The 22,189-nt window shown below is 48.4% G+C and overlaps 9 protein-coding genes across 9 annotated transcripts; 5 read left to right on the top strand and 4 right to left on the bottom strand.

The window, feature by feature from the left end:
* Positions 1 to 145: 145 nt before the first annotated feature.
* On the top strand, positions 146 to 1,987 carry V1508DRAFT_404317 (uncharacterized protein; the record flags this gene model as incomplete). Its single annotated transcript, XM_066938616.1, has 6 exons — positions 146 to 157; positions 191 to 483; positions 527 to 591; positions 645 to 723; positions 772 to 816; positions 874 to 1,987. The coding sequence occupies 6 exons, from the start codon at positions 146 to 148 to the stop codon at positions 1,985 to 1,987; spliced, it is 1,608 nt and encodes a 535-aa protein (XP_066795855.1).
* A 297-nt stretch (positions 1,988 to 2,284) lies between these two features.
* On the bottom strand, positions 2,285 to 4,753 carry V1508DRAFT_126634 (uncharacterized protein). Its single transcript, XM_066935942.1, has 2 exons — positions 4,564 to 4,753; positions 2,285 to 4,219 (listed from the first exon to the last, which is right to left on the bottom strand). The coding sequence occupies exons 1-2, from the start codon at positions 4,651 to 4,653 to the stop codon at positions 2,582 to 2,584; spliced, it is 1,728 nt and encodes a 575-aa protein (XP_066795854.1). The 5' UTR covers positions 4,654 to 4,753; the 3' UTR covers positions 2,285 to 2,581.
* Positions 4,754 to 6,112: 1,359 nt separating this feature from the next.
* On the bottom strand, positions 6,113 to 6,558 carry V1508DRAFT_397473 (uncharacterized protein; the record flags this gene model as incomplete). The annotated part of the gene is made up of 4 exons (XM_066938150.1): positions 6,113 to 6,158; positions 6,215 to 6,281; positions 6,337 to 6,369; positions 6,429 to 6,558. 4 exons carry the CDS (start codon positions 6,556 to 6,558, stop codon positions 6,113 to 6,115), a joined length of 276 nt encoding a protein of 91 aa, XP_066795853.1.
* A 223-nt stretch (positions 6,559 to 6,781) lies between these two features.
* Positions 6,782 to 8,661, top strand: V1508DRAFT_439432 (uncharacterized protein). The gene is made up of 5 exons (XM_066942214.1): positions 6,782 to 6,956; positions 7,019 to 7,653; positions 7,706 to 8,258; positions 8,306 to 8,433; positions 8,488 to 8,661. The coding sequence occupies exons 1-5, from the start codon at positions 6,938 to 6,940 to the stop codon at positions 8,560 to 8,562; spliced, it is 1,410 nt and encodes a 469-aa protein (XP_066795852.1). The 5' UTR covers positions 6,782 to 6,937; the 3' UTR covers positions 8,563 to 8,661.
* A 152-nt stretch (positions 8,662 to 8,813) lies between these two features.
* Positions 8,814 to 11,471, top strand: V1508DRAFT_417388 (uncharacterized protein). The gene is made up of 4 exons (XM_066940338.1): positions 8,814 to 9,052; positions 9,110 to 9,575; positions 9,627 to 9,843; positions 9,912 to 11,471. Exons 2-4 carry the CDS (start codon positions 9,116 to 9,118, stop codon positions 11,158 to 11,160), a joined length of 1,926 nt encoding a protein of 641 aa, XP_066795851.1. The 5' UTR covers positions 8,814 to 9,052; positions 9,110 to 9,115; the 3' UTR covers positions 11,161 to 11,471.
* Positions 11,472 to 11,824: 353 nt separating this feature from the next.
* On the top strand, positions 11,825 to 13,265 carry V1508DRAFT_417382 (cytochrome c oxidase subunit IV-domain-containing protein). Its single transcript, XM_066940337.1, has 3 exons — positions 11,825 to 12,231; positions 12,488 to 12,622; positions 12,685 to 13,265. Exons 1-3 carry the CDS (start codon positions 11,964 to 11,966, stop codon positions 12,834 to 12,836), a joined length of 555 nt encoding a protein of 184 aa, XP_066795850.1. The 5' UTR covers positions 11,825 to 11,963; the 3' UTR covers positions 12,837 to 13,265.
* V1508DRAFT_370610 (uncharacterized protein) lies at positions 13,183 to 15,690 on the bottom strand. The gene is made up of 4 exons (XM_066937468.1): positions 15,390 to 15,690; positions 15,244 to 15,326; positions 13,829 to 15,180; positions 13,183 to 13,774 (listed from the first exon to the last, which is right to left on the bottom strand). The coding sequence occupies exons 1-4, from the start codon at positions 15,601 to 15,603 to the stop codon at positions 13,282 to 13,284; spliced, it is 2,142 nt and encodes a 713-aa protein (XP_066795849.1). The 5' UTR covers positions 15,604 to 15,690; the 3' UTR covers positions 13,183 to 13,281.
* A 697-nt stretch (positions 15,691 to 16,387) lies between these two features.
* On the bottom strand, positions 16,388 to 18,466 carry V1508DRAFT_417373 (triose-phosphate transporter family-domain-containing protein). Its single transcript, XM_066940336.1, has 2 exons — positions 17,220 to 18,466; positions 16,388 to 17,166 (listed from the first exon to the last, which is right to left on the bottom strand). The coding sequence occupies exons 1-2, from the start codon at positions 18,233 to 18,235 to the stop codon at positions 16,854 to 16,856; spliced, it is 1,329 nt and encodes a 442-aa protein (XP_066795848.1). The 5' UTR covers positions 18,236 to 18,466; the 3' UTR covers positions 16,388 to 16,853.
* Positions 18,467 to 20,064: 1,598 nt separating this feature from the next.
* V1508DRAFT_404312 (uncharacterized protein) lies at positions 20,065 to 21,874 on the top strand (the record flags this gene model as incomplete). The annotated part of the gene is made up of 2 exons (XM_066938615.1): positions 20,065 to 20,205; positions 20,267 to 21,874. 2 exons carry the CDS (start codon positions 20,065 to 20,067, stop codon positions 21,872 to 21,874), a joined length of 1,749 nt encoding a protein of 582 aa, XP_066795847.1.
* Positions 21,875 to 22,189: the final 315 nt, after the last annotated feature.

Genomic DNA, 22,189 nt, shown 5'->3' with positions numbered 1-22,189 from the left:
TTGAAATAGACTTTTGCCATAGCGTTTTCTACCAGAGATAAAATAAATTACGCACATCTAAGTTAAGTATGAATGACACCTCCAATGTGTGATAGATAGGGTTAATCGTCATCTGCCCGAGAGAGAACACCCCAGCCCACAAACAATGGATTGCAGGGTTAGGTTCGGTTTATCCCCGAGGAGACCATAGCTTCGATGCAGCGCAAGTAGTTGCAGCCACATTCATAAATCCAACTCCCAGACACACGACTTCCGGCCCAGAGTGCGGCCAGCCAGCATCTCCTTGTCTACGACACGAACTCCAAAAGCCCCGGATCTGGATCCAATGGCAACGAGGAAACAAGAAAAGGCCGCGTTCGAGCGGAACCAATCGATATTGAAAGCGCTGCTCAAAGAGCCCGGGAACAAGTTCTGTAGTGATTGCAAGAAGAACGCATATCCGCGGTGGGCGAGCTGGAACATTGGTGTGTTTATATGTATTCGGTTAGTAATTTGTTGTGGTATGTGCAAATGGTGAGGTTTGAAGGGTGTTAATGGAGTTGCACAGATGTTCGGGAATTCATCGCAGCATGGGGACACACATAAGTCGAGGTGTGTACATCAGTTGTTAGATATGGTTGAGGCGTGGTGTTAATTATAGGCAGTGAAATCGATTGACCTTGATTCTTGGACAAATGAGCAATTGCAGAACATGGTGCGATGGGGCAACGCGAAGGCGAATAAGTGCGTTTAATTATAACGTTGTGTTGCGGTGGTACTGACACACGACAGGTACTGGGAAGCGACACTAGAAAAAGGCCATCAACCGTTAGATACGTATGACCCAATTGTGTCAGTGGTTGGTATTAAGCAATTGATGTTAACGGTCAGTAGCAAAATGGAGAACTTCATCCGCACGAAATACGAGTTGAAACGATGGTGCGCGCCAGGCCCGGTGCCTGACCCAGATTCAATATCCGACACCGAACGTGACGATCCTGCACCTGAACGCACGACGCATACGAGAACAAGCACAGTTTCGACGACAAAGAAATACGCAAATTCACCATCCGCGATCTCGTCCGAATCGTACAAAAAGACACCAGAACTGATTGGCTCTGTGACGGAGCGTCCGGCGTCCGCGCCGCCGGCCCGGGCCCATTCCGCAAATAATAACACACAGCACACAGCGAGCGTCAAGGGCAGCTCGACAATTAGACTAAAATCAGAACCCCAGCCGGTGTCAAAGCCGTCAGACGACCTGCTGAATCTGGGGTTCACTGCACCGAGTGCGACGTCGAACGGCAGTGCAAAGGTGATTCCAGCTGGTCCGTCGCAGACGGCGAATTTAAGGCCGGACTTGAAGAGTTCGATTTTGTCGCTTTATTCGCAGCCGCGGCCGCAGCCAGTTTTGCCCCAAGGTTTCAGTGATGGCTTTGCTAGTCCTTCTGCGACAGCAGAACCGAAGCAGCCGCAGGCGACGACAAATAATTCGTTCGATGTATTCGGAAATACGAGCGGGAACAATCTTACACATTCGCTTGGCGATTTGTCGATCTCGGCAACGCCCTCGTCGACTACAGCAGCGACAACAACTCCATCCGCGTCCGTGTCTACTCCCGCTGCCGACCCCTTCGCAAGCTTGGTAACACCAAACGCATGGTCGACGCCGTCGACCGCAACACTGTCGTCCATGACTCTGCCGACTCCATCATCGTCATCGACGCGCCCGATTGTGACACTTGATGCGGACCTCGACAACGAATTCGGGTCGTTCAGTTCCGCGGCATTCAGTTCCGCGGCATTCGGGCCATCTGCAACATCGACCACCGCGTCCTCCGCCCCAGTCGACGCGTTCGCTTCGTTGTCGAGTTATGCGAATCCATCGTTTGCGAATCCGGTTGATTTGTTTGATGGGTTCGGAAGTGCCGGGACGGAAAACACCACTAGGCCTGCTGCTACTTCAAAAAAGAGCGAGGACGATGTTTTTTCTAACGTGTGGGATTAAGGTAATCGCTCCCAGTGTCAACGTTAATTTTTTTGACGGGAGGTTTTGTGTTAATGGTTTAATATAACTTTTGAGCATAGGAATGCCGAAAGCATTAATCATGCAATGTACAATACAAATCAGGGCCTACAACAAGAAGATAACAAATGAAACCATCCTGTAATACCATAGCGACGAAATATGTGACATCCGATACAGTAGGAATGAATGAGGGTACGAATATTAAAAGGAAACCTAGGAAACCTCTAACAGACCCAGCTATACAATGACAATGTCGAAATCACGAAGATGCAAATATACAAATGAAAATGTTCGAAACTCCAATATATCACAACGCTGCATGGCACAAATAAATGGTGACATAAAAAAATGAAGAAATAATAAAACCAGGTAGTGTGTATAGCGACCAAGCAGATTAAGCAAATAATAAGACAAGAAACAATACCTGCAAGTTTGAGTGTGTTCCACAGGAATCTCGCGGATAATAGTAGCACGCAACACCAGAATAAACAATCAACTCAAGAATGAAAGATGCCATAAAATCCCAAGGTAAATTAAACTAGATTAAAATGATATGTTGAGGTCAGTGTCGACTTAATTACGCGAGAGGCGTCGTCTGCCGGGCCTTTTGCTCATCGTCTCCGTCGCCTCATCGGGTTGCGCTCCAGCCGGTTCCAACAAGGATTGAAGTACGTCTGATGGCGTCTTACGTGGATCCATGCCGAGTAAAAAGGGTTCCGGGTCGAGACTAACGCCGCTTCCCTCAGGGACACGGCCGCGTTCGAAGGGCGACGGGGTGTACTCGAAGATGTCGAACTTGCCGCAAATCTCCTTATACGACTTAAATTGCTTACCATCGTCATCCACGAACGCGCCTCCCGTCCGGCGTACATGCTTGAGTCGTTGGAGCCGATGCACGGGCGACTGGTCATGCACCCACCACATGTTGCCCCACCACGTCTCGAGCGGGAGTTTGGGCCCATTGAAGTGTAGGACCGCTGGCAAGTTCCCGGATACACGGTTCCACGCGAGGTACTTGTCTGACTGCCGTCGACTTGTGTTTGTGTAAAATGCCGCGTCCACAAGATGTTTGTCTTCAAACTCGTCGATCCGCTCACCGCTGTTGGCGTTTCCCCTGGCGCCTGTGGCGGACGAAACGCCAGTGATAGGATCGATGATGTCGGCGTTAGGATCATCGCCTTCTTCGACTTGGTCTTCGTATAAAAAGAGCATGTCGGCGTGAGAATGTGTCATGGTCTGGAATAAGTACGATTCGTAATCGATTCGAATCGGTAAATCCCGCTTTCCAAATATGTCTGCCAAAATTACCTGGTCAGAGAAGCGTATTGGGGAGCGTTGCTGAATATCAAATGCGCGCATGTAAATCTCCTTCATAACCTTGGCCGGGCCAATGATGTTTCCAGAATTCAGCCATCGCGGACGAATCTTGAACTCGTAACCATCCTTATCAGTTTCATTTCCGTAAATGTCTTTCGGCAAGGTAGACTCGGGAATGTTCATGCATGCCGGCGAGTCTTTCGGATTCGGCCAGCAGATTTTGTCAGCGCCAAAAACGACGTGCTCGGCGTAGGGTGGAATGTCGACACCTTCTTCGACAGGGAAGTCGCTTTCAATGACGTTGTCGCCAGAGGCCGCGGCCATGTCCGCGGCCGTGACAGCAGGATCGATCTTGTCGCCGGCAGCGGCGTTGGAAGACGAGACGATGATTCCCGTCGAATGCGAGGACTTGCCCCTTTTGTTGCCTTCTTTTACTTTCTTCGAGTACATCGCTAAGTGTGCGAGCCGATCACGTTCCTGCAGCGAGTAGTATCGCGAAATAACTTTCTTGAATGGGAGCTGGAACCAAGTGTCGTACGAGTCTGTGATGATAACGAGATCTTCGTCGTGGACCTTGAGTGACAGGTACTTGTGGATAGCCGCGATCTTCATAAATCGCGCCTCTTCAGCGTCTCTGAAGACGGAGTTGAAATTGAGCAGAGCCGGAGGCGGATACCCGTTTAGCATGGCCGAGAAGAGAGATTTGCAGACGAGATTGTTCATACTGGTTGTAGGCAAGATAAAGTGCACTGCCCGCTTGTGGGGTGCCGTCGGAGCTGGAGTCGACAGAATTGTGCCGTCTTCTTTAGCTATGGTTCCTCCGAGACCGTTGAATGCGAGACTGGCGGCGGTTGCAGGCGTTTCGACTACAACGGCTACTGTTCTTGCGGGTTGCTATAATCTGTTAGCAAAGCTCTCCACCGAATGACCAGCAGGCAATAGCCGAAGTATATGGAAACAATGGAGTCTCGGAGTCCTGGTGCCCGTTGTCGATCCGACTGTGACTGCATGGGCTATGACAACTCTCGAGCGATTGCCGTCGATCCTGGATACCTACATGCACATGGGTGCTTCCGAAGCAGAATCGGTACGAGGACGCACATTGTAGACACAGTCGACGGGACTGCAGCCGACAGCAACGAGACATTGCTTTGGCGGGTGTGATGAATATTTCGCTGTTGGAGCCGTTGGACTCCAGAGACAAATATTGAAGCAATGGATAAAAAACAACAACTTACACGTCGACTGGCGAAGAAGGAGACTATGCCGACGACGACTATGACTAGAATCAGACTTCGCCGCATGGCTGAGTTGAGGTGCCAACGCATGCTGGAGGAAGTTGCGGGTGACTGAAGCGGGGTGCACCAGAACGAAGTCGACTCACACTGACCTTCGTGGGCACAGATTTGCCGTTGATGAAAATTTGATTGAGCTAGAGGAAACAATGGCACGCTACAAGAGAAGCAAAAGCAGCAGGCAATAGGAGTAGGAGAAAGGAGAGAAAGTGGACAGCAGTGGGTGGTTGCGCGATGCTTTGGGAGGAAGCCTGTGCGCGGTCGTACAAACACAGCTCCCGCCGTTGCTGCAACCTGCGAATCTGCGCGACTCTGCGCGACTCATGCGACTTTATGCGACTCTCAGCCTGCGACTTATCCCTTAAAGCACTAAAACCCTGCGTCGGCGGACCCGCCATGCATGATGCACCAAACATGATGAGTCGCAATTGTGTGGGTTTTTTTGGCCTGTCGACCGTTTCGCTCTCCATTATTATATGCTGCACGGAGGCTGCAGCCAAATGACAGGATGAATCGTAACCTGCTATGCCGCTCGCTCTAGTGCGCCTGCTCTCAGTTAATCTGGCGCTCGAAGAGGCACTGCGAACACAAGCGCGGCGGCCGGCCGGCTACAATTGACTCGCAGACTATAAATGCAAAGTGCCAGACAGGAGACAGTGACGTCGGCATTTTATGATTTCTATCTAGGATACATCCTCCGATTGCTCGGTTAGTGCAGTTCGCTTATCTTTAGTACAAGTTTCCCCCACATCTGGCCCGGATCTTGCATTCAATCTCCGAACGCCTCGAACGGGGATATCCCAACCTCGCAGCTCACCCATAACAGACCGCGAACAAAAGTTTATTGTTCATAAGATAACTGTGCGCGCAGCCAATAATACTGTGGTGTTTTGGATGGTTGGCTCTCATCGTTTAGCCGCGCTCCGTGCTGTGTTGGTTTAACTTATCGTTGCAATAATTACACTCTCAATGCCGAAGCATCCGTTACTCAGCGGGAGCCCAAATTGCCTTGGGTAGTCGGTCACTTGCCAAATGTGTAAGAGGAGCAACACACGATATCCAAATCTCTCCTTAGATCCTCCAATCCTGTAAATATAATGTAGTGAATTTAGACCCACAGCATATTGCTGCACGAGGACTACTTTTCCATCATAGCTGGTCAGTCACATCCCTGCTTTATATATAAGACTGTCCCATCACACATGTATTCACAGAAGTGTTTCCTTTGCGAAATGCTATGTCAGTAGGAGTATGCTTAAGATCACATCGCCTCCTTGCCTACGTCGGTTTCTCCATACATTGCAGTCACTTGCCGACTTTGTCTTGGTTTTACAAACCGAAACCGAAACCCGCATTGCCTCTTATAATGCAATTTTGTTTCAAGCCAGTAGTGAGCAATGATTAAGTGTTAATTCCATTTGCGGCCCATTTGAGTCTCACTATCGTACATGCCCACGCACTACCAGATCTGATCCGATCGATTCTAATCTATCTAAATATAGACGCCAACCGCGCATAGTAAATACACAAATCCAAATCTACCTCCCTTCGTCAGTATATACAAAGTATCGCGAATACTGCAAATACAACGTACCCGAGCGATACAGAAGCAGGGATGGCGATCGCTATTTGCTTGCCTAAACCAAATATTCCTTTCTTATCTGTTCCGAATTGTTAGTTTTTTTCGTTGGAGATGACGATAAAAGCCAAACATACCGGTAATACTAAACAGCGCGGTTAAGAGGAATCCTATGTCGTCAGCCCTGATCCCAAACAATTCATGTAATTCCGATTCCGCAACTACATACCGACTACAAGAAGAAGAGTAGCAACAAACGGCTGCATCTGAATCGAAACCGAAGGCACGTATGCTGGAGCCAGACTCCATTGTTTCTGCAAGGATCCCTTTAGTTTCACCGGTTCCTCTTTACCAAACATAACTTATAGGGACAAATTTGATTATATACATACTGCGACTTGTGAAGCCATGGTATAATTGTCAGTAATATATTAGGATCAATGACGAGATGTTTTGCAGTCAGATAATCGCTCGCTCGATGCCACGTAAACTCGAGAAGCGAGGCTCGGCCAGTTGGTGTGGCGCAGCTGCGCCACATATCTGAATTTGAAGCTCATCCCGCGTCTTTATTGTCCATGTACACGCATTATTATGGTGCGCCAAAAATCTTTGCGAAGTCACTAAAGCGGCACACTTCACAATTCTTAGATCTGTCGTACAATAGAGTTATACAGTAGTGGGGTACGGCGTGTTTTGAAGTGCTGCAATTTGGAACGGGCGGTTCCTCCAGGCAACAATATGGACCGCGAGAGTTCAGGTATCTAACATCCCCATGAACTAAATGCGCACACTGCGACCTCACTTACTAAAGCCTTACAGAAGATCCAGATTCAAAACGCAAAGGGACCAGCGTGGAATCAGACGACGAGCCCCTCGCTAAACGCATTAAATCTGCGTCCGACAATATCATCGCTCGCGCCGACACTGCAGGGGACGATTCTGCTGTTGTTGACGACGACAATGACGACGACGACGAAGACGACGACGAAGAAGATCCCAAAGACGAGTCGTATCATGATAGCGAGAAGGAGGAGGATGGCGTGAAAGATGAAGATAGCAAGGAGGATAAGGAGGACGGCATAGACGACGAAGATGGCGCGACAGTGCGGTATACTTCATCGTCATTCGTCTATGACGGCGTGTTATATGAGGATAAAGTCCGGCCCGCGGTTATCGAAGAGCGGGACGGTATTATCGAATTTCGTGTCGTTAATAATGATAACTCGCGCGAAAACCTGATGATTCTGACTGGATTGAAGAATATTTTCCAGAAACAATTACCGAAAATGCCGAGAGAATATATCGCGAGATTGGTCTATGACAGGAGTCACTTGTCAATGGCAATCGTTAAGAAACCTTTGACTGTAGTCGGCGGGATCACGTATCGGCCGTTTGCCTCGCGGAAATTCGCTGAAATTGTCTTTTGCGCTATTGCATCTTCGGAGCAAGTTAAAGTATGCTAACTCAGCTAGTTGCATAAGTTCAGGCCACGCTAATAATCTACAGGGCTACGGTGCACATTTGATGAACCATCTAAAAGACTACGTGAAGAACACATCGCCGATCATGTACTTCCTCACATACGCTGATAACTACGCCATCGGCTATTTCAAGAAACAAGGATTCACGAAAGAGATCTCGCTCGACAAATCTATCTGGATGGGCTACATCAAGGACTACGAAGGTGGCACTCTCATGCAATGCAGCATGATCCCGCGCATCAGGTACTTAGAGGCCAGCTATCTCCTCCTCCGCCAAAAAGCAGCCATTATGTCAAAAATCAAACAAATTTCAAAATCGCACGTCATCAGACCCGGTATCGAGGAGTTTCACCTCGAAGGCACTCAGTTTGATCCGCTGATGATTCCGGGGCTCCAAGAAGCTGGCTGGACGCCTGAGATGGACGAGCTTGCACGGCGCCCGAAGCGCGGACCGCATTTTGCTGTTATGCAGCATTTGCTAAATGAGATGATGAATCATCCTTCTGCGTGGCCCTTCGCGCAGCCAGTTAACAAGGATGAAGTTAACGATTATTATCAAATTATTAAAGAGCCAATGGGTATTGTACTTTCTTTTATTTATGAGTGGATATAGCTAACGGACTAGATTTGTCCACTATGGAGCAACGGCTAGAGTCAGATGCGTATCAGTCAATGGAGGATTTTGTCTATGACGCGCGACTCATTTTTAATAATTGCCGACAATACAACAATGAGACCACAACATACTACAAGGTACGACCTCCGCAGCCTATTTCCGGGGAGGCATTGTATTTCTAACGGTTTTAGAACGCGAATAAATTGGAGAAATTTATGACTCAGCGGCTAAAGGACATTCCAGAGTACTCGCATTTAGTTGAGTAACCACGACTTCGCGGGTCTTCATTTGTATATTATCAAGGAATATATGATTTTTAGGTTGTACATAGTATGTAAATAAAAATTTTATAAGAATTGTAGTGGAGTATTAATAGGAAATGTTATGTGTACATTAATCTGCGCGAGAAACCACCATACCCTTGCGCTTACACGTATCGGGGGATCACGCCGCCGGCACTCGGCGTTCAGTTTAGCGCAACTCCCAATGAAAAAAATCTGGTCTCTCTACGTCTTTGCATCTGAGGGACAATCGATCAATAACGGATCTTTCGCACTTATTGTGACCGCAATATACACGGACATCAGTTTGACAACAGGGCGAAGAAGTCGCCGCGGAGATCTGGGTGAATATATTGGGCATGGTGGTTTGATAATAAAGAACCCAAGTGAGGCAACTATACTTTGCGCGACGCGAAGCATCGCGTGTGTTTACGACTTTACGAGGCACGAGACTGCATATCCCGAGCAGTTACTAGTAAGACGCGTCTCTGCATCTCAGATTCATTTATTCTCACGGTGACGGTCGTGGCAGAAGCGAATGGCACCGGTCACGCTCACAGCGATCACGAACCGTATTGGAAGGACAACGGCGAAAGAGTGTCTTGCGCAGCCGCTCAAGTTCCGACTCGCGACTCAGGCTGAGGACAATATGCTCACTGTCCCACCGCCGAATTTCGTGGTGCTTAAGCCGGGTAGTGATGGGCATGCCGACATGGCCATAGGGGACCTGAAAGCAAATGGCATTAAAGTTAATGGGACAAAGAAACGGCCGGCCGAGGACGAGGACGGTGCCGAGACGGAATCTGGGGATTCATTTGGTGAGCCTGGAGATGCGTTGTTCCCGAGGCATAGGTTGCCTCTTCATTGGACGCAGCGGTATCCTAATACGCCCGGGTTTATCAACAACGGCGTAACATGTTACATGAATTCTGTGCTGCAAGTGTTACTTCATGTACCGGCGATGGTTGAGTACCTGCTGCATGTTCACCGCAAGGATTGTACGTACCTCGCAATACCTCGGGACAAATATGGCGCTAACCGACTGAAAGGCACGGGAAACGATTCGTGCATGATGTGCACGTTTGCCAAACTAGCGGAAGAATGCTACGTTTCCGGTGGCAGACGCAAACCGATATACCCCCGCTTCATTCTCAAAAAACTGAAATCAGTCCAACCGAGCTCGAAGTTCGGTGATCATCGACAGGAAGATGCGCACGAGTTTTTACGACAATTTATCGACGCTCTGCAACTCTCTGTTGCTCCAAAGTACGTTCACGTGCTCGTTTCTTCTGTGATTGCCGCGTGGTGTATAGTGGTAGTATTAATTAATCTAGACACCTCAAAGAATCCGTCAAAGAAACGTCGGTCATACACCGCATCTTCGGCGGCCGATTCCGCCAACAAATCCGCTGCAAAAAATGCGACTATCCATCCAATACCTTCCAACCGACTCTCGACATACAACTGGACATTCGTCGCGGCGGCGGCACAGTCGATGATGCGCTCAAGAAATTTTTTGCCGGCGAAATGCTGAGTAAAGCTAAAGGCAACGCGTATAAATGTGAGCGATGCAAAACGCATGTCGACGCGCTGAAGCGCACATTGATTTATGTCTCGCCGGATTACCTCACGCTACATCTTAAAAGGTTCGATTTCACGCTGCGAGGAACGTCGAAGATTCATGATTTTATAAAGTACCCGAAGTATCTCGATCTCACAGCTTACTCTACTCGAGGGGAGAAACTGGGGTATGAGTTGGCGGGGATTATCATTCATCAGGGACGGCGAACGTCTAGCGGGCATTACTATGCATTTTGCAAGCAGTCAGACGGATCTTGGGCAAATTATAATGACGAGATCGTCGACCGGGTGTCTGAGAAGACCGCAATGAAGCAGGAGGCGTATATTTTGGTGTATGCGCGCGTTGCAGGCGGTGTTGTGAATGGTGTTGTCGCGTCGGCGAGCAAGTCACCGAATGGCACAGTCCAACAACATAAAAAGCTTAGGGCGGAGGAAAATGTGAACGCAACTGATGGTGGGAGCGAGACCAATATAGAGGAAATCGGCGTGAAATTCGCGCCTGCGCGCCAACGGAAGGCCGAAATGGACGAGCCACCGAAACCAACAACGCCGATGGTCAAGTTATTTGATGATAATCTCGGAGAAGTAGTCTCCCGTGAAGCGTTTAAAATGGAGCAGCAGAACAGTAATAATAATTCTACTACTACTGCTACTGAATCAGACGTGAAAGGCGACGAAGAAGAGAGCTCGGATACCTCGACGATCGACGAGCAACTGACAAAGTTCAAGGACGAACAGTGGACTCAGCTGCAGCAGCAAGTGCCGCACAAGCATCGGGATTCCCACCATCATCGTCATGATCATAGAAAGGAAATTATGCTGAAGAAGCAGCTAATTGCACAGGCTCACGCGAAGCGGATCGCGAGGAAGAAAATGGCGCCGCTATCGAATCCGTTTCAACCCCAGGACTTCTCTAATAGGAGTCCGACTAGTAAAAGCAAGCAGAACGGCGTACATATTGGTCCGAAGATTAAGATGCGGCATCAGATGAATCGGAAGTAGTAATGGATGTATTGATGTTGAAATTGGTTTGGAGCATAAGAATGCGGCCGCCTGGGCCTTCCAAAGGTTTGATATATATTGCAAGTGGGTAAATTGATATCAACATCGGTCTGGGAGCGAATCGGCCACGCTTACATATGTATTGCAACTTGCATTTACTGCCAAGATAGCATAGAGCACACAGCTATGAGCATTGGTCATTAGATATGCGGAGGGTTTGTATGATTTTGTAGGAATTTTCGGGATACTGGTCATAAAAAGTAAATTGTTGCTTGTGTAATATTGTGTGGTCTGTGCACCTATCATCATTTGAAAATCCTTTGACGAAGGATTACAATGATCCGTCGTAGCCTGATGAGTTTCATGAGTTTACAAATCTGCAATGCTGTCGACAGTAATCTAATGTCATTCTACGGCAGAAGGTTACGGCACGCTGTGGATGTAAATAATAGGTTCCCAAGGCGCAGGTAGTTACTATTCGAGGTGTAGGGCCAATCAGCTGAGGCGAAGATCAAAGCAGCACAAGTGCGCAGGTCGGGCGACAGATACGTTAGTTATTATTCTTTCCGGGGCGCGGTGCGCGGACGGGTACGACTCTCGCCACATAAAAACGTGAGTGTCGGTGAGTACCACGGCCGGCACAAAAGTTTTCAGTGAGAGAGTGTCGACTGACATCTTGAGCGATCCTGCGGGTTCTCATCCAAACGCTTTGCTGCCTTCACCACCATTCCCCCGGTATTTACCACACCACCCTCCCTACTCAACCACTCGCTCTGTGTATATTCCCGCTCCACTCACACGCCATGCTGCGAGCGTCCATTATTCGCACCCCCGGATCGGTCATGCCGGCCGTCTATCGGCCCTACGGTGCCTGTGTCCGTCACAACAGCACCGCAGTTGCCGCCGAAGTCTCCGACTCTGTCGACCGCGCCATTGCGACCCCACTCATCGCCGACCTGCCCAAGCGCTGGGAAGCCATCCCTGTCTCGCAGCAGGTTAAGCTTACCACAATGATCTGGGAGAGACAGAAGAAGCCCTGGACTGAGCTGAGCGAGCTCGAGAAGCGTGCCTGTAAGTGTTCAGCAAATCATTTTTATCGGTATATTTTTCATCAAAGTTGGTGTGTCAGAAGATGGATAGGTTAATGCATTGGATTTCCGTGCTCGACGCGAAAATATGGGGCTATGGGAACTCTGGGATATCGTCGAAACAAATTTTGGCGGCGAGCGTTATCGGAACATTTACTTTGTATTTGCTGTTCATGCCTACGAATTGAACAATTGAGTAAAGACTTATTTTGCGAACTCGAACTAATCGTCTGGTATAGCATACTACATTTCCTATGGCCCATGGGGTCCCCGCAAGCCCATGCACGAGGACGGTGACAACTACAAGATCATTGGCTACACCATTCTCGGTGTCGCTGCTGCTGTCGGTATCTTTGGTGTAGCCAGAGTATTCGGTATGTCACCAACAAATTTATGTTCCGACTTCAAGTTTTCAGAACTAACACTGCTCTTCTAGGAGGCAACGCACCTTTGACTATGTCCCGAGAATATGAGGAATCTCGCAAGGTTTGGGACAAATATGCTGAGAGTCTGCAAGATCTACCAAGAGAGATAGACGAGAAGTACCATCGCCCACCATTGTCGGAGGTAATCGCCGGAAACAAATAGATAATTTAAACCTCAAGGAGTTTGGATTTTTTGACGTGTATATGTAAAGAAATTGTTAAAGCAAGCAAGAACTGGAGGGCATATATTTCTCATTATCTCAAAAAAGGAACGTTTATATTTCCAAGTTAAACAGAGACGAATCGAAGGATTCAAGGTATTTGTGCGGGGATTGTTTTGATTTCAATATACAATGCACAGAGGTACTGAAGGTCTTTCAATGTAACGTCACTCATGAACAATATACTAATTCAGTTGTTGTCTGCTTTTTTGCTATTTCATTGCTTACGTGGCGGTTTTGGACTGTATTGTCCTTTATGACGATACCATCCAACGATTTTCTTATAGGATATTATTCTCGCTTAACTAGTTTAATACTCAGATATGGGGGGATGACATGCAATTTTACTCAAACATAGACGCCAAATATGCCTACTCTACGTTCAAACTACATCTGCGGAGCCTCTAAGGAACGAAACGCCCTCTCCTTAAACAAATACTTTCCGTTCTTCAACGCCTCCTCGTACCGCTCCTGAACTTTCTTCTGATACCGTCGTCGGGCCTCCTGCTTCTCCTCTATCTCCTCTTGTGTACTCGGAAACTCCGACCTCCAAAATCCGACAGGTGACGGCGGCCGCTCCCAAAGCGTTCTATGCCGGGATGCAGTCGCGATCATTTTCTGCACTGCATCGTCCCCACTAGGCGTGCCCTTCTCCGCTCTCGACGGCGTCGCGGGTGAATTGTCGTTCCATTTCGGACCGCTTGGAAGCGGTGTCACAGGCCCGACTAACTTGTAAAATGCCTGGCAGTCGCGGCAATCTGTCCCATGGATACAGTTACGCTCGCGGCCGCGGACTACGTCGTGGTATGCGTAGTCGAGGTTGTGGTTGTAATTCGGGTTTATGACGAAATCTTCGAGCGTCCATTCGCGTTCACCAGGACTACACAACTATTAGACATCCAGACTAGCACAATGAGGGACAAATGGGACTCACGGCTTCCGCATGGACGAGCTATATCTGTCTCGGCCCTTATTCTCACGAGCAACGTCGTCGCTGATGAGTGGCGTTCGTGGTACAAGCCGTACTGACGGAGAAGACGTAGCCGCTGTTTCTGAACTGAGTACTCGCACACGCGATTTGTGGGCTGTGCATGAACTCTTGTCTGTAATAGAAGTGCTGGTGCTTTTCCCGGGCGACTGCGAGCGTGGACGCTTTCCGCTTGATTTTGGTAATAGCGTGGCTGTTGGTGTCGACGTTGTGGAAGACGTCGAAAGAGATTTTGCGGCTCTAACGCGTGCGGCCAGGACACTTGAGTCAAGGGATGGTAATGGTACCAGTGGTTCGGCTAGCAGATGATTGAGTGTCTGCGATGCGTCCTGTAGCGGTGTTCGTTGTGACGAGTTTGACTGTTGTGACGAGCGTAAGGCGTTGTAGGCTTGCATTTTCTCGGGGGATTGAGCTTCGAGTTCGAGATAATCGTCGTCCATTGCATCTTCTGTAAGTGCGGACACGTTGCGAGGAATTCGTTCTGGCGCTGGCTGTCTTGGCTCGTTCTCTTTGTCCGCATGTAACACGGTCGATTCGCCGGCGAAGTCCATCTTCTCAACTTTGACCTTGACTGGGCCGACATGTTCTGCTGTAGCATGGTTCCATGACATGGACCTGCCGTGATTTGGCTCAGCCGGTGAACGGACGTGATCTCTCCAAACACTGAATTGCTTCGTTGGCCGTGATGCTAGAGATGTCTCTTGATCATGTGGCTCTTCCTTAATAGCAACCTCGACCTCCTGGTTCCCGTGACAGTCGATGTTTATATCACCACCGCCATTTCCGCGCTGTCCTTTCAGCAACCGTTTAATCTGCGCTTTAAGAGAATTTATCGTCCGTTGCTGATGGCTCTGATACAAATCCCGTCGCTGTAGTTCCCCCTTCCACTTCTTAATAACTTCCAAATCACCCTGCCGTTTCGCTTTGGCAATATTAAACGCATTTGCAGCCTTAATTCTCTCCGCCTCTTTCGCGGCAACCAGTTTCTCGAGTTCCGCGACTTTGCACTGCGCGTCGACCATTTGCTGTCGCAGCATTGTCATTTGCGTATGCATGGCCGCTAATTGTACCCGCAACACGTTTTGCTCCGACGCCACGTCGTCCTTGTGATTGTCGTTGTGGTTGTCGTCGTCATCGTGATGGATACTCGATCGGCTATTGACGGCCGCTTTCGCTAGCGCGGACTTACATTGCGCGAGTTCTTGACGAAGCGACGTGATTAATTGCCGATCATGCTCCGCTTCGTCTGAAGTCCGAGGGTCAGACAACATTGCTAACGAACTTGATGGAGGCTGAGGCTACAGAGTTTAACACCGTTTGACTGCACTGCCAGACCCAAATTGTTAAAAAAAGTCACTCACCTTCATCTTCTCCTCAGCTAGTTTACGCCAGTATTGAACTTCATTCTCAAACCCTTGTTTCTGCTGCCTCCATATGTCCTGGACTGCCGAATATAATCAGTTTCACTATTCGTCCGACTCCGTAACTTCATGCGGGCAATACGTACACTGGTCAAACGTCTTTCGTTCGCGGATAATACTGTCCTGTAGCCTTGACGCGTAGAAATCGACGTCTGCACGCGCAGTGCCAGGCACAGGAATGACAGAGTCCTGGCTGCTGCCAACGTCGCCGACTGCCAAGACATCTTCGTTTCGAGCAGTCGATAACGCGTGTTGCTTTGGCGAGGTAGGCGGCGAGGACACGAGTTCTCGATCCGGCATTGCGACGGAGTCGGGAAAGTGCTTGCCAAAGACTCAAGTCGTGCCAGACACGGGCGTTGTCGCAGGCAGGTCGGTGCAAGAACGGTGTGTAAATGTTTGTTGACGTTGCCAGCATCGGCAGTTGTAGCCAGGCGTCGCGACCATTTCAGGGGAAAAAGTTAAGTTCAGCTAGAGTTTACCGCGCAAAATATATGCTCTCAAATTAACTACATTTTTAATTCAGGAACTGCGCTCGTCTCTGTTTTTTTGGGCAGGTCGAACTTAGGTTAAATGCGGTAGAGCAAGCAAGATCAGAAGACTGCAAATTGGCCATACTGGCGGTTACTCCATCCTCAAACGAAGATCAGATCATAGAATTGTCCAATGAGTTCGTTGGGCGATTCGAACTCGAATCCAGATAATCCCGAACTTTTCCGGCTATTTGTCTCCTCCCCGGCCCTAGCACGCTGACATTGATATTCATTCTCGAACAAAGTTACCTGCGGAAGAAACACGTTCAGAAGGAAACAGTTTGACAGCCATGATAATAGTTTCTAAACCAGTCGTAGTGGCAAGAAAGTACAGTGCGAATGTGAGTAGGAAAGCAGAGCGGTCATTGCAGGTCCCACACCATTCGCTGTTGTTGTGCGAACAAGGAGGCGGTCGTCCTGTCGACTCGTGGGAAGTCTGAGGTGGCATCGAATGAAGTCGAGAGGGAGCAAGTGATCATGCAGTAACCCATTCAGTGAAAGACATCCAGTGAAGGGATAGATCCGACAATCATAAATACGTAGAGACAAATAAATACATCTTAGCACAGTTAATGATAACCGGTAAATCGTATTAACAATGAACTAAAAATACAAGAAAACAAATCAACGCCATGTGCCAATTTTGCAACAAATGACAAAAAATATTATCACCACCATCATTAAGCAGAGACCACCAGACTAAAATTATAATAGATATCCAACCGCCACAAAAAATAAATATAAAAGATGTTGCTTCGACAACTGACATAAACCCAAATCCCATGTTAATTCAAACCCATCCCAGTGATAGCTTCTGTTAACTTATACTCATGACGACACCCATTAAAACAAAGTAGAAACATACAAAATATGTATATAAATGTTATTATAAAAGAACACCTATGCAAACCATTTACGAGAACCAACATGCTGACCCATATCATCTATGTACTCAAAATTCAAGCACTCATTAACATCATAACCAATATAACTCAAACCGTTGTAACCTCTACGATGAGACTAGGCCACTAGTATAGTCGAGTTGATGTTATTATTCAGATGCAACGAATGCCCATGCAGTAAATGCTTCTCAGTAAGGTCGTCCCGGATGTTGACCTCGGAATGACGATACGCCTCGTTGCTGTTCCGCGCGCTGTGATTTGCGCTCGAGGTCGTGCTGCCGATTTTGCTATAGGTGATTTCAATGATATCTTGCTTGACATCAGTGTTGTGCATTGGTAATATCCGGGACGAACCCTGCTGCTTATTGAGCATCGCGCGCTCTGTCCGTGAGGCATCGCCAGCGCGGTCATACATGTATAAACCAACAAATCTGCACAAGTTAGCATACTTGTACGCAAAACATTAGATTAAACGGATGCATACGTCAATGCAATTCCCCAGTTTTGCAGACCGGTGAGTTCCTGACCAAACCAGATGATAGCAACAATAATGACAAATACGCGCTTGAACAAACTCGCGATGGAGTACGTAACAGGCGAAACAAGCCCCAGGATCTGGAAAGCCAGGAAGTTCTGGCCAAAGTGGACGGTACCATTCAGAAAGAAGAGGATCATCAGAGTGCGGATCGGCATAGCTTTCTCGATGTCTTCGGCCAGAATCGGTAGCGTGCCAGTCGCGATATACTCTCTCAATAAGCCCGCGCCCTCATAGTAGAACCACAGAGGGGAGGTGAAGATGAAGGCCAATCCGGAGCAGTAACATAAAAGATTGATCTTGTCGAGCTTCTTCTTGGGTTCCATGTCCGATGTCGGCGAGTTGGTGAGAAGCTTCTTCGAAAACATGTTTTGAGAAACAAAAATGATGGCGGCAAACAGCGCGCTGAGAACTCCAAGAAGATGGCCGTGGAACTCGAAGGAGCATGCGAGCATGACACCGAGCGTGAGAGGGATGAGGGAGATGTAGGTGTAGATGGAGTAGTGCACGCCGAACAGGAATCGGTACGCGATGACGGTGAAGAGCGGAGATAGACCCTTGATGGTGTGAACAACGGTGACGGGGATTCTGCTGGTGGCAATGTGGGAGAAAATATGGCCAGAGAGCTGAAAGACGGCCATAGGAGCCACGGTCAGGACGATTTGCTTCGTTGGACGAGTGATACCGGTGTGGGCTTGCGGAACAAGGCGATCTACGCCGGGGAATTTACTCCAGGTCAAGGAGGAGATGGTGAGTGCCCAGAAGACAACGAACGCGAACTGCAGCAAGGTGAGAGTCACGGGATAGGGGAACGCGTTGAGAATGGATTTTGTGAGTGTGTTCGATACTGCAGACGACCAGTACCAACACAGGGAAAGGACGATAAGCTTGACTGATATCGGTGGAGCCAGCTGGTGGAAGCCATTGGTCGTGGACTCGACGAAAGATGGGCGACGCGAAGCCATATTCGGGTAGGTTTAGTAGAAGGTAGCAGCTATTAAGAACGCGATATGGATAGACGGGACGAACAAGGAGCACGACCAGAAGACGAACCGTCAAATACAGGATAGATGAAGGGCGCGAAAGGGAAACAAACGAATGTGGTTGCGCGCAGGGTCGAAGAAGAAAAGTATTTGCAGGATAGCTAGTAGGTAAATATTAGAAGTCAGAGGAGAGGAGATGGATGAAAAGGAAGCTGAAGGTGACAGAGGTGGGCGAGCGACGCAGCCATGCGCAGCCATTATTATTGTAGGAGCAGCAGCAGCAGGCCGCAGCGAGGCCGCAGCGTGTCGCGCAATAGGGATGCAGGGAATTTTTGGTTGCCGTGCCCAGCCACATGTGCTCAGCCACCCATATCTTGCCCCGACACTGCTCTCGTTGCCCAATTCGGCAGCGAGCGGCTCGTCAACGCCACTCAAATACTCAGTATAGTGGCGATTTAGTCCATCCGTTGGCACTTTTTTTTAGATAGGCCGCAGCACCCGCCACTCTAAGCCCTAACCCATTCATTTATCGGTCGAGCCAAGTCTGCGATCTGTGTCGCTCGACACAATTGGCATACCACTTTGCCACTTTTGCGTAGGCTTGCATTCCCACGTCGGGCGCGTGTCGACCTTGAACAGTTCGCGGATCGCCTCGGGCTATTTTTAGTGTGCGGCTCGTCACACTTCGTACAGGTTCAGGTTCAGGTTTAGGTTCGGTTCGGTTCGGTTTCATGGGGCATGTGAAGCAGGCTTGTTAACTGTTGGTACGTCATTTTGTCTGTCTCTGTTCATCTTCCTGATGCCTCCTTTGGGCAGGATTCTCGGGGTCTTGACGTTGGGCTGCTGCTAACAGACGCATACGCACTTTCGTTTGCGTATTCCCGATTATTCGCTGCATACATGGCACACTTGTTATTATGGAGCCGCGAGTAAGCTAAATTGAATCAACGAACAATATAAACAAACGGTGTGTTGATCTATAATGTGGAGAACGGACTGTTTATGTCGCTGAGGCTTGCAATAATACCACATCTCCGCTCCCCTGCAGGGGCTTTCTGCGCTTCTCGCAGCATCTGCGGGGAAGTCTATGAGTTCACAGTTAAATTAGCATTCCCTAGAATTGCTTCTTTCGCCTTGAGCGACGCGCTCCGCCTCTATTCCCCTCATTCCACCCCTGAGACACTAACTCGAGACTCGTTAGTTCCCGCTAGGCACCCCAACCGCTACCGAACCCGCGAAACCAGAGCCAGAAGCCGCGTGCAAAATTAATGCATCGTTTTGTGTACCTTGGAAGGCCGAAAATCATTCTGACTAAAAGCAAATACATTGGAGACTGATCCTAATATATTTCGTTAACTCTCTCGGTGAAGATTCGTTTGTCATGTGTGTGTCGGCGCCAGATTTGTTTTTGCAGTGAGACGCGTCGCGTCAACTCTTGAGCACTGACCCTAACGCGTCCGCCTCACGTGCCGAAATCACCACAACTTCTACTTTATCAACGAAAATTGCTGTCAGGCAATACAATGGCAGAGTCAGCAAGTCCAAATGTGGTCGGACCGAAGGATTTCCTGAGGCACGCGTACACGAAATATAAACGAGATGAATATTCCCATGCCGCGATTCTGTACACCAAGGTTTGCTACATCCGAGACAGGGGCGTCCCGTCTAGAGTTGTTTACTGAAATTATTACCAGGCCTTCCAATTACTTGAGAAGCAAGGAGACAATATCGAGATTGCGTATTTGGACCAACGCGCAACATGTTATGAAAAGCAGAAGGCTTACAAAGAGGCACTTCGAGATTCCTTTGACATGGTGAAGAAGTACAGGAAGAATGCGAAAGGATATCTACGCGCCGGAAAAATCTACCAGTTAATGGGTGACGACGTGAAAGCGCGACAATTCTATGAAGTTGGCTTAAGAAACGTTGATAAGAATGATAAGCTCCAAAGTGTATGCATATGTATATGTAAATCCTGGCATCAACAGGTTAATGTACTAACCGCCTTCACAGGTCATGAAGCAAATGCACCAGACGGTGTCGTGGCGACTATCCAAACGCGAGAAGGCAAGATCTGGAGAGACTTTGTCAGACCCAAACGACTCGGAGTTACGAAACCAGCAAGCATTCGACCTCATGCAACTTCCAGTCGAAATTATTGAGATAATCTTCAGATACATACCCTTCAATCAACTTGTCCGCCTCCAGAACGTATCCAAATCCTGGAGAATGTTTATGCTAAATAACCCTATGATGTGGAGTGTTCTTGATTTTCGACAGTGCAACAGGAGGTCCATTAGGTGCTCGACTTTACGAAAATGTCTACACAGGGCGCAAGGCTCGGTCAGTGAGCTCTATCTTTACAACATTTGGCCGCGCGATGCAGATATAATCGGCAACGAAATCGCGCCGTATTTATTGGCTGCACGACTCCAGGTCTTACACGTCGATTTCAATATTAATATTTTCTTGTCGTCCAACCGCGGCCACGCAATGTCGGACACCCAATGGCGTGCATTCCGCAACCTCACTGTCTTGAAGTTAGGTGGGTGCGAAGCACTTGAATCCAAAGAACTAGTTGAACTGATATGTCAATCGACGTTCCCATCACTCCGCGTTCTCCATTTTTACGGCTCTGCGCTCACCAGACCAAAGAGCTTCCCCCGTTTGAGTAAATGGGATACTAACTTTAAGCCCTCAAATTTACGATCGCTAATCATTGAGAACTCAGGAGCAGGCATGATAACTGACACAGAAGACCTAGTGGCGTTTCTTACATTGCATCCTCATTTAATCAGTCTATCGCTCTCGCACTTCGTCGTATCGAACTCGTCGTCCACCAATAGATTCATTGATCTGGCCACCATAGCACCCCATCTGGTTGAGCTTTCGTTGATACATAGTCTCTTCACTGCAACACCGACTGTTCCGCCTTCCTGTCAAAAATTTGCGATTCCAGATTCGTGTCTAAAGCCTCGGACTACAACACGTCAAAATAATGCTGTGAACGAAGTCTACAGTGACGACCCGTTTTGCGTTGCGAACCCCGCTGAATATAAGAACCTTCGTCATCTGGATATTTCCTCGAATACAATACTCACGGACCAAGACTTTTTGGGTGTGTTATCGCGTTGCGATGGCACTCTACTACAGCGTCTAGACATGAACGCCTGTCCGAAGATCACCACCGGAAGAGTTTCCCAGATCGCCGAAATATGCCCGGCACTTCGAGTTTTACTCATCGGTCAAAATTCCTGGCTTACTGATGCCGCTCTCGCTGCATTGCACGGTCTTCGCGAATTAGAGTACCTCGACATCTCGTCCACGGATGTTACATTTACCGGCCTCCTTCTCTATTTCGCTGGATCCGATATCGATGCTAACGGAAAACGCATCCCACTTACTACCCTTGCCGCGCGAATTCAGGGACGCGTTAATAGATATCGAACGTCGCGTAGCATCGGTCTCCGCTTACCATTGAAGACATTGGTCATGAATTCTTGCACGGGTGTCAGTTTGCAGTCATCGAACTGGATTCGAAGTTTAGGTATACATGTCGAACATGATTTATCTTCTATGTACGATTATACGAATAAGAATAAGAAGAAACGAAAATTGTAATAAAAATGTATTATAGAAAATAAATGTCAGGGATCGCAGATAGCAGCAACGACTAGCATGAATCGCAGCGAGTGGAACCAATAAGCCGCGGCCGATACAGTTGCCGCTGGATGGTCGAAACCGGCGTTGTCGACAAACTTCCTCTAACCAAATCACCTCAGCTGTGCTATGGCTGATATCTTCCCCGAAATCCAAAAGACTGGCACACTCCGGCAGATGGTAGTGAAAGACGACCCAGTGGCCATGTAGTAGTGGGTTAACACGAAGACCTGGACATCCCAGGCTCAATGTCATCAAGAAGGTGAGCAAATCAGA

The sequence above is a fragment of the Lipomyces doorenjongii genome, assembly GCF_038497915.1.
Source record: "Lipomyces doorenjongii strain NRRL Y-27504 unplaced genomic scaffold V1508scaffold_24, whole genome shotgun sequence".
Lineage (NCBI taxonomy): Eukaryota > Fungi > Ascomycota > Lipomycetes > Lipomycetales > Lipomycetaceae > Lipomyces > Lipomyces doorenjongii.
This window is presented reverse-complemented; position numbering and strand designations above follow the sequence as displayed.

Excerpts from the sequence above, each read along its gene's own strand:
- V1508DRAFT_126634 (XM_066935942.1), bottom strand. The coding sequence starts at position 4,653 with ATGCGTTGGCACCTCAACTCAGCCATGCGGCGAAGTCTGATTCTAGTC. Across the intron at positions 4,220-4,563 it reads CCTTCTTCGCCAGTCGACGT|CAACCCGCAAGAACAGTAGC; the intron begins GTAAGTTGTTGT and ends AACAGATTATAG.
- V1508DRAFT_439432 (XM_066942214.1), top strand. Across the intron at positions 7,654-7,705 it reads CATCTTCGGAGCAAGTTAAA|GGCTACGGTGCACATTTGAT; the intron begins GTATGCTAACTC and ends AATAATCTACAG. Across the intron at positions 8,434-8,487 it reads AGACCACAACATACTACAAG|AACGCGAATAAATTGGAGAA; the intron begins GTACGACCTCCG and ends TAACGGTTTTAG.
- V1508DRAFT_417388 (XM_066940338.1), top strand. The coding sequence starts at position 9,116 with ATGGCACCGGTCACGCTCACAGCGATCACGAACCGTATTGGAAGGACA. Across the intron at positions 9,576-9,626 it reads GCATGTTCACCGCAAGGATT|GCACGGGAAACGATTCGTGC; the intron begins GTACGTACCTCG and ends ACCGACTGAAAG. Across the intron at positions 9,844-9,911 it reads CAACTCTCTGTTGCTCCAAA|ACACCTCAAAGAATCCGTCA; the intron begins GTACGTTCACGT and ends TAATTAATCTAG.
- V1508DRAFT_417382 (XM_066940337.1), top strand. The coding sequence starts at position 11,964 with ATGCTGCGAGCGTCCATTATTCGCACCCCCGGATCGGTCATGCCGGCC. Across the intron at positions 12,232-12,487 it reads CGAGCTCGAGAAGCGTGCCT|CATACTACATTTCCTATGGC; the intron begins GTAAGTGTTCAG and ends CGTCTGGTATAG. Across the intron at positions 12,623-12,684 it reads TGGTGTAGCCAGAGTATTCG|GAGGCAACGCACCTTTGACT; the intron begins GTATGTCACCAA and ends CTGCTCTTCTAG.
- V1508DRAFT_370610 (XM_066937468.1), bottom strand. The coding sequence starts at position 15,603 with ATGCCGGATCGAGAACTCGTGTCCTCGCCGCCTACCTCGCCAAAGCAA. Across the intron at positions 15,327-15,389 it reads ACGAAAGACGTTTGACCAGT|TCCAGGACATATGGAGGCAG; the intron begins GTACGTATTGCC and ends TATATTCGGCAG. Across the intron at positions 13,775-13,828 it reads AGCTCGTCCATGCGGAAGCC|TCCTGGTGAACGCGAATGGA; the intron begins GTGAGTCCCATT and ends ATAGTTGTGTAG.
- V1508DRAFT_417373 (XM_066940336.1), bottom strand. The coding sequence starts at position 18,235 with ATGGCTTCGCGTCGCCCATCTTTCGTCGAGTCCACGACCAATGGCTTC. Across the intron at positions 17,167-17,219 it reads AACTGGGGAATTGCATTGAC|ATTTGTTGGTTTATACATGT; the intron begins GTATGCATCCGT and ends TAACTTGTGCAG.